Source organism: Ahaetulla prasina, chromosome 2 (assembly GCF_028640845.1).
Source record: "Ahaetulla prasina isolate Xishuangbanna chromosome 2, ASM2864084v1, whole genome shotgun sequence".
In the NCBI taxonomy this organism is placed as follows: Eukaryota; Metazoa; Chordata; class Lepidosauria; order Squamata; family Colubridae; genus Ahaetulla; species Ahaetulla prasina.
Window position 1 is genome coordinate 7731861 of NC_080540.1, and position 12195 is coordinate 7744055.

The 12195-nt window shown below is 45.0% G+C and overlaps 1 protein-coding gene across 1 annotated transcript in view; it reads right to left on the bottom strand.

Moving 5' to 3' along the window:
* Positions 1-1854: 1854 nt before the first annotated feature.
* Positions 1855-12195, bottom strand: part of LOC131189574 (zinc finger protein 850-like) — a 54661-nt gene continuing 44320 nt past the window's right edge. Inside the window, exon 6 of the mRNA XM_058165747.1 lies at positions 1855-5702. Within this exon, the coding sequence (XP_058021730.1) occupies positions 4143-5702 (1560 nt within the window). The 3' untranslated portion in view covers positions 1855-4142. The remainder of the gene's footprint in view (positions 5703-12195) is intronic.

The following is a 12195-nucleotide window of genomic DNA, read 5'->3' on the forward strand; positions in this document are numbered from 1 at the left end:
AATGACTCAGAAGCAGCCGCCAATTTGGCCGTGAGGCAGTCGTGGCAAAATGGCAGCCGCTTGCACAAGTCCACCACATGGCCCAGGGATGAATAACAGGCACACTGAAAATAACGTCTGCTTCTATGACACAGTCATGCAGCCCACAGATGTGCGTCCTACCCTCCTTCTCCAAGGGAAGGTTCAGACATCTTGAAAAGATAGAGAGGAAGCAGCTATGATGCCTGGTGGGTCAGACTTAGACCAGAGGACTACACGGACCCTGTTTTAGGAAGGAGAGGCCTAAGAGATGGGTTATGGGAGGCCTTTGGAAGGAAAGTCTGGGCCTGCGCCAGGCCTCTAAGACTTTCCCCTAAACCTGAGGTAGCCAGTGTTCCACTTAACAACTTGCACATTCCTTTAACAGCTGCATCAAAAGAGAACGGGGTGGGTGGTTGGGGGGAAATTAAGCAAAGCAGTCTCACTTAACAGCCGTTGCAAGGTGTAACCGTAATTGGTAGGCCCGGTGACAGTTATATCTCGAGGACTAATTGTACATTGGCTGGGAAATTCTGAGGTTCAACATCTGGAATTCACCAAGGTAGAAGGCTGAAACTCCACATGTGGGAAATCCATAATCAATATACAAAAAATACCACCTTGTTAGAAATGCACTACTATTAGTATGGGGGGAAATTAAAGAAAGATCTTATATACAAATACATTTAAGATACGAGGAAGATGTAAGAATGTATGGTTTCTATAAAGAACCAACAGAACTAGACCAAATATTACTAGGAACAGATGAAAAATCGATTTTAAAAATGTATAGCTACTTACTGGGTATTAAAATGGAAGAAGAGCAAGTGAAAGAAACAATGATAAAAACTTTGGTTATTCAATAGAATTAGATAAATGGCAGACATTGTGGGATAGAAATTGTAACCTAACAATGTTGTTGGAAGAAATATTCATCTGGGTTCAGTTCAATGTGGGGAGAAAGACACTGGAAACAATTAAGTATGCCCCTAGGGAGGAACGCTATGGCAAAGCTGGACAGCATACTAAAAAGCTGAGACATCACCCTGCCAACAAAACTGCGTATGGTCAAGACTATGGTTTTCCCAGTTGCAATGTATGGCTGTGAAAGTTGGACTATAAGAAGGGCAAAAGAAGAAGGGGACGACAGAGAATGAGGTGGCTGGATGGAGTCACTGAAGCAGTAGGCGTGAGCTTAAATGGACTCCTTTAAGTCCATTAAGAGGATGGTAGAGGACAGGAAGGCCTGGAGGAACCTTGTCAATGGGGTCACGATGGGTCGGACACGACTTTGCAACTAACAATAACAACAACATGCTGTTCAGATAGACATGGAACTTTTTAAATAATTAACAAATAATTCCTCAACACTGTCAAACTATTTACTAGATCTGCACTACTATTAATCTTCTCATAGTTCCCATCACCAATCTCTTTCCATTTATGACTGTATGACTATAACTTGTTGCTGGCAATCCTTATGATTTATATTGATATATTGACCATGTTGTACCTTGATGAACGTATCTTTTCTTTTATGTACACTGAGAGCATATGCACCAAGACAAATTCCTTGTGTGTCCAATCACACTTGGCCAATAAAAATTCTATTCTATTCTATTCTATTCTATTCTATTCTATTCTATTCTATTCTATTCTATTCTATTGTTTTTAAAAGAAAAATGTACCAATCAAACATATATTCAAAAAAAAACAACCACCACGAATCCAAAAATTTTCCCTCCATCTGCACCGGGGTGTCAAAGTCAAGGCCCGCAGGTTGAATCCAGCCTACAAGATGGTTTTGTTGTGGAAGGATGAGACACAAGCCAGCTCTTCTGGGAAGGAAAGGTACTTTATTGCGCAGGTTCAGGATACAGAACAAAGCTGAGGGTCTGAACAAAGTTAGGGGTTTTCCAACAGGGCTTTATATACCGTATAGGCTGCGTATACATTGTCTTAGCATGTTACATTCCATATATGGCTATATTTCCAAGAAATGAATATTGGGGAACCAATACCAGACATGGGGGAGGCAACACAAATGTTTATAGCGATAACAGAATGCAGTTGTTGCAAGACAGCAGGATATGGCTATCTGAGCACAGCACATTTAGGGGTGTATCTTGGCCTCAATATGGCCATTCATCAAGCTGAGAAAGCAGTTTCCTTAATATAGCTGACAAGGCATTTCCTTAGGCAGGGAAGTTATGCTTGACCAAAGTTCTAGAGGCTTGGGGCCTGTATTCTCAAGCTGGTTTTGCAGGCCACCTTAGTTTGATCTGGCCCTTGGGTCTGCCCTGGAAACATTAAAGGACCGGCCTGTGATGCCTTGGCTTGGCCCAGGTTGACCAGGTGCTGATTTGCCTTCGGGACGAACCTCACCCAGCCTTAGATCTGTGGCGCCACCTCGGCCCAGCCCCCTGGGTGTCAGCACAGCAGGCATCGAGTGCGCAGGGCCTGGCGTTCCTAGGGACTGAGCACTGCCCTTCACCTAGGACACCAGCCTTCTCACGCTCCGAGCCAGGGGGCTGGACCAAGGCGCCGACACAGATCTAAGGCTTGTCACGCTATGGTCAGCATGTCATGCATAGGCGGTAGGAGATTGCACAGGGTCAGTGGGGGACGTGGAAGGCAAAGGATATTGTCCTGAGGCTTCTGGCATTGCAGGGTGGGGGAGGAAGCAGAATTTCCCCTTTGGCATCAGGCATGGAGGCAACGGAGGGGAGGGTGGACAAAAAGGGAAGCTCCCCAGGGTTTTCTTTTTTTAAATGGGCAGAGGCTTCCCATTTGGATCCCCTTCCCCTGTTGTTGCCTCTGTGCCTGACGGATCTCTGCATGACTCTCAGCTCACCTCTCCTACCTGTACACAGGTGTGTGTGTGTGTGTGTGTGTGTGTGTGTGTGCGCACACAAGTATGAGCACATAAGGTCTCCCCCCTTGGAGCCCAGTGCTGTGACACTGGAGAGGGAAAGATCAGGAGAGACTGGGGGCTGAAAAAAAGAAACAAACATTACAAAAAACCACCTTTCGTTAGTTTGCACTTTGCAGCCTGCCATCACAGAAGTTTGTTTGAGTGAGAGAGAGAGAGTGTGTGTGTGTGTGTGTGTGTGTGTGTGGAAGGGGGGGCAGGGGGAGGTGTCTCACTCATTTATACTCACTCACTTACAGCCTGCAAGCTGATTGTAGGCTGAAAGATAACAAAAGCTGTTTTTTTGCAATGCTTGTTTCATTTTCTCAACCCCCAGCCTCTCCCGATCTTCTTTTTCTCTCCAATATCACAGCGCTGGCTGGGCTGCAAGGGGAACACACACACAAAACCATACACATGCACCAGTCTGGGAGATGTGAGCTAAAAACCATGCTGAAGCGATGGCGGAGGGGTCAAAATGGGAAGCCTTTGTTGGGAGCCTCTGGCAGCTTAAAAAAAGGAAAGGAAAGGAAAGAAAGAAAAGAAAAGAAAAGAAAGGAAAGGAAAGGAAAGGAAAGGAAAGGAAAGGAAAGGAAAGGAAAGGAAAGGAAAGGAAAGGAAGGTTTATAATGAGGGAGTCAGATTCTGAGGGAAGTCCTACCTTTGCACTTGGCCAACAGCTGCCCTTCTGCCCTTTCACTATCCCCTTGTCCCCTCCTCCTGACCTCTCCTGATGGTCTCCCATCCGATTGCTGAGGATGCTTTAGTTACAAAGCTGGGGCTCCTCACATGGAATGGGCCACCTTCTGACACACACTTTGCTCTCCTGCATACACCATGAGCAACGTGCCCAAGGAGAGCGAGCACAGCAGCAGCCTTAAGGAGGTAAGCACAGCCGAGCAGCCCCTCGGGAAGCGGGCCTGGGCTGTGGGGTCCCAATGCAATGGGAGCGTGAGGGCCAGGCTCAGTGCATATGGTCCCAGGGGTCTGGGCAGCCTGTGCTGCTGTCCGGGGGTCCTTTGCATGTCCGGAGAGGGATGGTGAGAACAAGGTTTTTGGTGCTTACCATGGTCTTGCCTTTCTCTGCTGGAGACAATGGAACCCCCCAGACCTGCCTGGGCCACCACGACACAAGAGATGTCGAGCTGGCCATGTGACGTCCCCCCACCATGCCCACCCACAAGGTCAACCACAATCCTGATGTGGCCCTCAATCAAATAGTTTGACCCTGCAGGTCTGGACACTCATGTGGTTTCTCTCCTGTGTGAGTCTTCTGGTGGTTCACCAGGCTAGAATGGTAACCAAAACATTTCCCACAATCTGGACACTTGTAGGGTTTCCCTCTTGTGTGTGTCCTCTGGTGGGTCACCAGGCTGGAATTCTGACTGAAACTTTTCCCACACTCAAGACATCCAAAGGGTTTCTCTCCTGTGTGAATCCTCTGGTGTATCAACAGGAAGGAATTGTGACTGAAACATTTCCCACACTCAGGACATTTAAAAGGTTTCTCTCCTGTGTGAATCCTCTGGTGTCTCACCAGGTTGGAATTCCGACTGAAACTTTTCCCACAATCAGGACATTCAAAGGGTTTCTGTCCTGTGTGAATCGTCTGGTGTCTCACCAGGTGGGAACTCACACTAAAACTTTTCCCACACTCAGGACATTTAAAGGGTTTCTCTCCTGTGTGAATCCTCTGGTGGGTCACCAGGCTGGAATTGAGACTGAAACTTTTCCCACAATCAGGACATTCAAAGGGTTTCTCTCCTGTGTGAGTCCTCTTGTGTCGCACCAGGGTGGAATTTTCACTAAAAAGTTTCCCACAATCTGGACACTGAAAAGGTTTTTCTCCTGTGTGAATCCTCTGGTGTATCACCAGGCAGGAATTGTGACTGAAATGTTTCCCACAATCAGAACATTCAAAGGGTTTTTCTCCTGTGTGAATCCTCTGGTGTATCACCAGGCAGGAATTACGACTGAAATGTTTCCCACACTCAGGACATTCAAAGGGTTTGTCTCCTGTGTGAATCCTCTGGTGTGTCACCAGGTTGGAACTCACACTAAACCTTTTCCCACAATCAGGACATTCAAAGGGTTTCTCTCCTGTGTGAGTCCTCTGGTGTCGCACCAAGGTGGAATTTTCACTAAAAAGTTTCCCACAATCTGGATACTGAAAAGGTTTTTCTCCTGTGTGAGTCCTCTGGTGTGTCACCAGGCTGGAACTGTGACTGAAACTTTTCCCACAATATAGACATTCAAAAGGTTTCTCTCCTGTGTGAGTCCTCTGGTGTACCACCAGGTCTGAATTTGCAATGAAACATTTCCCACAATCTGGACATTCATATGGTTTCTCTCCTGTGTGAATCCTCTGGTGTATCACCAGGCTTGAATTGTAACTGAAACTTTTCCCACACTCAGGACATTCAAAGGGTTTGTCTCCTGTGTGAATCCTCTGGTGTCTCACCAGGTTGGAACTCAGACTAAAACTTTTCCCACAATCTGGGCATTCAAAGGGTTTATCTCCTGTGTGAATCCTCTGGTGTGTCACCAGGCTGGAATTGCGACTGAAACTTTTCCCACACTCAGGACATTCAAAGGGTTTCTCTCCTGTGTGAATCCTCTGGTGTGTCACCAGGCTGGAATAGCGACTGAAACTTTTCCCACACTCAGGACATTCAAAGGGTTTGTCTCCTCTGTTTGTCTCCCACAATCTGGACATTTGTATGGTTTCTTCCTGGTGTGAGTCTGCTGATGTATCACAAATTTGCAATTCTTGCCAAACCATTTACCACATTGGGGGCAGTTGTAGGGCATCTGTCCTATGTGGCTCCTTCTATGAATCACAAGGGAGCTATTCTGACCAAAGCTTTTGCCACATTCAGAGTATTTATATGGCTTTTCTCCAGTGTGGATCCTCTTCTGGTTTGAACTCTGTGTTTTCCCACAATAGCTACGAATTGTGTGGCTTTCAGAAGGAAATGGAAACTATTTTTATTTCTGCTTCAATTTGCTTCACTTTTCAGGTTTGATTGTTATTCTCAGTTGTCCAGTGTGCTTATATCGGCATCATCTTTGTCTGTAAGATTCAAATGAAAGTGTAAGTTTTATTGTTTATAAAACGGTTGTAAAAGATGTGAAAAAACAGTAATAAGGTAATCCTTGCATTACGACAGCCATTCAACGAATGTTTGAAGTTACAACATACACACCCCAATACAAATCCGTTTCAAAATTGACTTTTTGCAGCCCCCCAACCCCCCAACCCAGAGTCCTTCAGCCTTACGACAAACTGCAGAGATGCTTCAGCACACGCACATCCCTATTTCCCTCCCATCTTGCCCGGTGAGTCCATGCCAATCCTTTCCTCCCCAGCCAGGGTAAACCACTCTGATATCTTTTTAGCGCCAGCAGTATAAAACTAGAGCCAGCGGAGCTAAGAAGAAATCATAGCAGTTTATGCTGGCTGGGGCGAAAGAATTGCCATGGAAACAACAGAGATTGGATTTCTTCTTCTTGATTGTGCCACATGGCCCACCGAGGGAATGGCCTTCTCTACTCGGACTTCCTGAGCTCATCAAGATGTAAGTGAGCGAATGGTGATGGGGTGGAGTATGGAGGAGACCCATAGGGCTTTGGGGAAACCAAGGGGCAGGAAGCAGAGCAAGGGGTATCCTAGACTCAAAGAGAAGGGTTAAGGGGGACGTGATAACTCCTCTTCCAGGACCCTTGAGGATCTGTCACAGGGTTGACTTATTCTCTAGGGCACCAGAGAGCAGGACAAGAAGTAATGGGTGGAAGCTTGTCAAAGAGAGATCCACCCTAGAAGGAAGGAGGAATTTTCTGATGGTGAGAAGAATTAATCAATGGAATATCTTGCCTCTTGGGAGTTGTGGATCACTGAAGATTTTCAAAAATAGTTTGGACAACCATTTGACAGATCTATAAGGTCTCCTGCCCTGGGCACGGAGTTAGAGTAGAAGACCTTCAAGGTCTCTTCCAGCCCTATGATTCTATATTCTTAGCAATTTAAAGATGTGGAAACTTCAACTGCCAGAATTCCACAGTCAGCATAATTTACACTGATCAAGCATTTTTTGATTTCCTCTTCTGCAAAGCTTATATTTCCCAGGTCCTTCTCAGTCTCCAACTTTTCTTTTTTCCCATACACTTACTCGAATTCGAACTTGGGCTGCCTGCATATTAGGCAGTTGTATTAACCTCTGAGCCACAAGTCCTCCTCCCTTTATCAGCTTGAGCCAGGGGTTTGTCGTGAATGTCTTAAAATATATATATATATATATATTTATCACTGCAGGCAACAGTAAGCTATAATTAAACCATCTTAAAACTATTATACCTAATTTAAAACAAACTAGCCTTTGTTAAGCTGTCAAAAATATTTGTTACAGCTAAGCTATCAAGCAGAGAAACCTCCCTAAAAAATAGGCAAATATAGTGAAATAGGAGTGGAGTTTTGAGAAGCCATCTTTCGGCTAGCATCAGGTTTTCCTTTGTAATCAGTAAACCAGCTGTTTCATTCTTTCCCCCAAAATTGAAATGGTGGGATAGACCTTCTGTGAACATGGGAGGTTCTCAATACAAGTAATCCTTGATTTACAACCAAACTGAGCCCAAAGTTTCCACTGTTAAGCAAGAAAATTGTTAAGTGAATTTTACCCCATTTTCCAACCTTTCTTGCCACGGTTGTTAAGTGAGTCACTGCAGCTGTTAAGGTAATAGCACAGTTGTTAAGTCAATCTGTCCTTCCCATTAACTTTGCTTGTCAGAAGTTTGCAAAAGGTGATCACGTGACCCCGGGACTCTGCAACTGTCACAAATACGAGCCAGTGGCCAAGGATCTGGATTTTGATCAGGTGACCACTGAGATGCTGCAACAGCTGTAAGTGTGAAAAACGGTCAAGTTACAACTGCACTGAAAAAAGTGACTTATGACCGTTTTTCACACAACTGTGGCAGCATCCCCACGGTCATGTGATCAAAATCCAGATGCTTGGCAATGGGTTCATATTTATGACGGTCGCAATGTCTCGGGGCCATGGGATCCCCTTTTGTGACCTTCTGACAAGCAAAGTCAACGGGAAAGCCAAATTCACTTAACCACGTTACTAACTTAATCACTGCAATGATTCACTTAACAACTGTGGCAAGAAGGATCATAAAATGGGGGGGGGGACTCATTTTACAAATGTTTCACTTGGCAACATAAAATTGGGCTCAAGTGTGGTTGCAAGTCCAAGACTATTCCCAAGAACAATTTCATAAGTGGGGGAATCAATTTCTTTTTTAAAAGCTGCGTTCTGACCTTTGTGCTTTTGGAAGACTGGGGCTGGCAGACAAGTGAAATCAGAGGCTGGAAGTCCTCAGATTTTCTTTTGGGTCCATCCTGCAACTCCGTCTCAAGAGACCTGTAGAGAATCTAGAAAGCCTTAGTAAGACCACACACAGAGTACTGCATCCAGTTTTGGTGGCCACACTGTAGACAAGATGTCGAGAGAGTGAAGACGACTTCCGGTATCCGGCGGCAACGGACATCTGGAGGTGCCTCTCCTGCCTCCAGTGTCCGAATCCGGCCGCCTCCGAGGCCCTTAGGGGCCAGGTGTTCCGAAAAGGACACCTGCCGCACGGACGGCTCGCCAGGGGTCTCCCAGCCGACATACAGGACTGGGGGGACCGATGCTGGCGCGTCCTAGGCTCGGAGGGGTTCGGAGGCCTCAGGCCGCGGCCATTACTTTGGTCGTCGCCTGGGCCGCTGTGCCCGGTGACACCGGGGCTTTGGATTTATAATTGCAGCAGCCTGGTGGCGAACAGGGAACGGAGAAGAATTGAGGAAGGAGAAGGAAGGAGATATCGGCAAATGTGAGTGGAGTGCTCCGGAGTGCGGGGGTTTCTCTCCCTGCGACTGGAAGGAGCACGAATCACTTTGGAGAGAGGAGAACTTAAAATAACAAGATTACCGGTTTTGTGGAGCTCTGGAGAGAAGAGGTGATGGAGAAATTTAGGAGGGAGGGTTTGAGGCCCCTCCTCTGGGGAACAATGGTGGCGCCCAGCTTCCGCCTTCACTATGAGAATCTTGATGACATCACTTCCTTCGGCTTCCTGGTTGACTAACTGTACTCTGGACTCGTTGCTCCTGTGAGTGCCCCTGGTGGATCCGGAGGAAATTACAAGGATACTGTGCTTGCCTGAGGATTTTAAAAATTTTTAAATGGCAAAGGTCAGAGACCAACTGCTGGAGAAATGGAGAGAATTTTGGAAAAGTTATCTAATATGGACAAGAAACTGGATGAAATAAGAGCAGAAATTGTGACTATCCAAAAGGATTTAAAGGACACTCAACAAGTCTCAGCAGAAAACAAGCAGAAAGTGGAAGGTCTGGAGGGAGATCGGGCAGTGCAGAAAGAGAGGAGACGACAGGCAATGCTGTGCTTGGACTACAGATGGATAAAATGTCTTATTTCCTTAGGTTTCAAAATCTGGAAGAAGTGGACCAAGAAGACTTGAGAGATGTTGTGACTAAACTGTTGGGAGAATTTCTTGGGAGAGGTGTTGACTTTATGAATTGGGATGTGGATCGAGCTTATAGAGTTAATTCAAAATATGCACACGCATGCAGTTCCTAGAGAGGTTCATGTCAAATTTGTGAGAAGAGAGACGAGAGATGAAATTCTTAGAAAACATAGGAGTGGGGCACTGACTTATAGGGGCAGGAGATAGCCATTCTGAGGCAGATTCCCAGACAGGTACGTGAAATGAGAAAGAAATATTACTTTTGTCAAGCAAATTGTACCAGAAGGAGTAGGCTTCAGATGGCTGATGCCAGAGGATTGATGATTTTCCGGGAGGGCATTACGAAAAAATTAGTACAATTGCGGAGGCTGCGGCCTACGTGGAGGAATGATAAAGCCCTCCTGGAATTAGATGATCCAGGAGTTGAAGAAGGGAGGTTATAGACCATGGGGAGGCGGCTGCCGCTGTTGCGGCCCTGGAGTTGGGTCAGGCTGAACCCAGAGTTCTGAGATCCAAAACTAGGAAGTGACAATGATATTTGGTATTGTGTTGGTTTTCCTTATTCTCCTTTGTATGATATTTTGATTATTCTTGACCCTTCTTTATTGCGTATGTAAGATTGATAAACTTAGCTACTTCGTATCACCTGCTTGCCATATGGCTGTTGTATGTGTTTAAAATTTTGAGTAAAATTCTTATCTTGTATAAGAAAAATGAAAATTTACCATACCTGATATGTATTTGTATAAACCTTTTTTGACCAATAAAAACTTTTTGGAAGAAAAAAAAAAAAAAAAAAAAAAAAAGATGTCGAGAGAGTCTGCCTGTTCTGTCCTCCCTCGCCTCTGTCCGAGTGATGGCTGAATTAGCCGGCACTATCAGCTCTGCCTGCAGAATAGCCCGCGTCTGCCAAGAGCCTCCGTTATCTTCCACGACGCTAGTGAGTCACCCAGAAACAAACTTCAGCTCTTAATCAATGGATTTCCTGTTACAAAGAGACACAGCAGCTCTCGCTGCCTTTTATATCCTGTGGGGTGTGGCTCCATGACTCAGCACTTCCTAGGCCTGCCCCACCCTTGCTTCTGTTGTTCCCTCCTCTCCTGCCTACAAAACCTAGAGTTCAATCAAGCCTGATTGCCGTCAGTTGGGTCTGCAGGCGTGGCCGGGGGGGGGGGCAGAAGTCAGGGGAAGGAGGCCTCGTTATCTCTTTCACTTGGCCTGCTTCTGGCTCATGGAGCTGAGTCAGGGAAGCTGGTGCTCCTGAGCTAAGTCCTGACGTCCCTTCCCCCTCACTGCCCAAGTCACTTTCTGGCAGCAGGCCCGGCTCCAAGTCACTTTCTGGCAGTAGGGCCGGCTCTGTGGGCACAGACACAACACCGCCTTCAGAAGTTGTGGGAGCTTCATCACTGGAAGCTTTCAAGAAAAGAACCTGGATTGAATTTGAGATATAAAGAGAATTTGTATGAGATGTTTTACAGATGGGATTTACCTCCGGCGAGGTTGCCAAAGATGTTAATAATAATAATAATAACAACAGAGATGGAAGGGACCTTGGAGGCCTTCTAGTCCAATCCCCTGTCCAGGCAGGAAACCCTACACCATCTCAGACAGATGGTTATCCAACGTTTTCTTAAAAATTTCCAGTGTTGGAACATTCACAACTTCTGCAGGCAAGTCGTTCCACTGATTACTTGTTCTAACTGTCAGAAAATTTCTCCTTCGTTTTAAGTTGCTTCTTTCCTTGATCAGTTTCCACCCATTGCTTCTTGTTCTACCCTCAGGTGCTTTGGAGAACAGCCCGACTCCCTCTTCTTTGTGGCAACCCCTGAGATATTGGAACACTGCTATCATGTCTCCCCTAGTCCTTCTTTTCATTAAACTAGACATACCCAGTTCCTGAAACCGTTCTTCATATGTTCTAGCCTCCAGTCCCCTAATCATCATGTTTAAAGATAAATCAGCTAGAGGTTGGAAGTATCACTAACTAGCTGGATCTTACTATCATATGTGGTGGACATGTGAAGAAGCAAAGAGGTATTAGAAAAAAATTAAGACATGGTTGGAAGACATGATATAACAACATATTAAGTTGAAACCAGAAATATTTCTGTTAGGACTTTTACTGGAAATCTATAATAAAGAGAATGTATATTTAATTATTCATGTATTAACTGCAGCTAGAATTGTATTTGCACAACATTGGAGAAGTGGAGAGATTGCCGTTGAAGAGAAGGTGATAAGGAAAATATTAGAATGCACAGAAATGAATAGATTAACGTTACCTATTAAAGAGAAAGAGCAAACTGAATGTTATATGATATGGGAAGTATTTTATCAATGGTTGGAGAATAAAAATGGAGTTTGGAAATGAAGGAGACCAAAAATAAGTAAAAAATTCATTAAGAAAGAGTTATAAATAAGATGATAATTGTTAGTAAATGTATGAAGAGAATAATGATATTTGCTGTTAACAGGATATTATTATTGAAAATGCTAAGAAGAAAATGGGGAATTTTACAATATTTAAATGTGTAATGTATTTAACATATTATACCCCTTGCAATTTGCATACCAAGCAAATAGATCAACAGATGATGCTGTTAATATGGCTCTGCACTACATCCTACAACATCTTGAGTCTCCAAAGACCTATGCAAGGGTCCTTTTTGTAGACTTTAGTTCAGCATTCAATACCATCATTCCAGACATTCTTCTAACTAAGCTAAACCAGCTACAGGTAC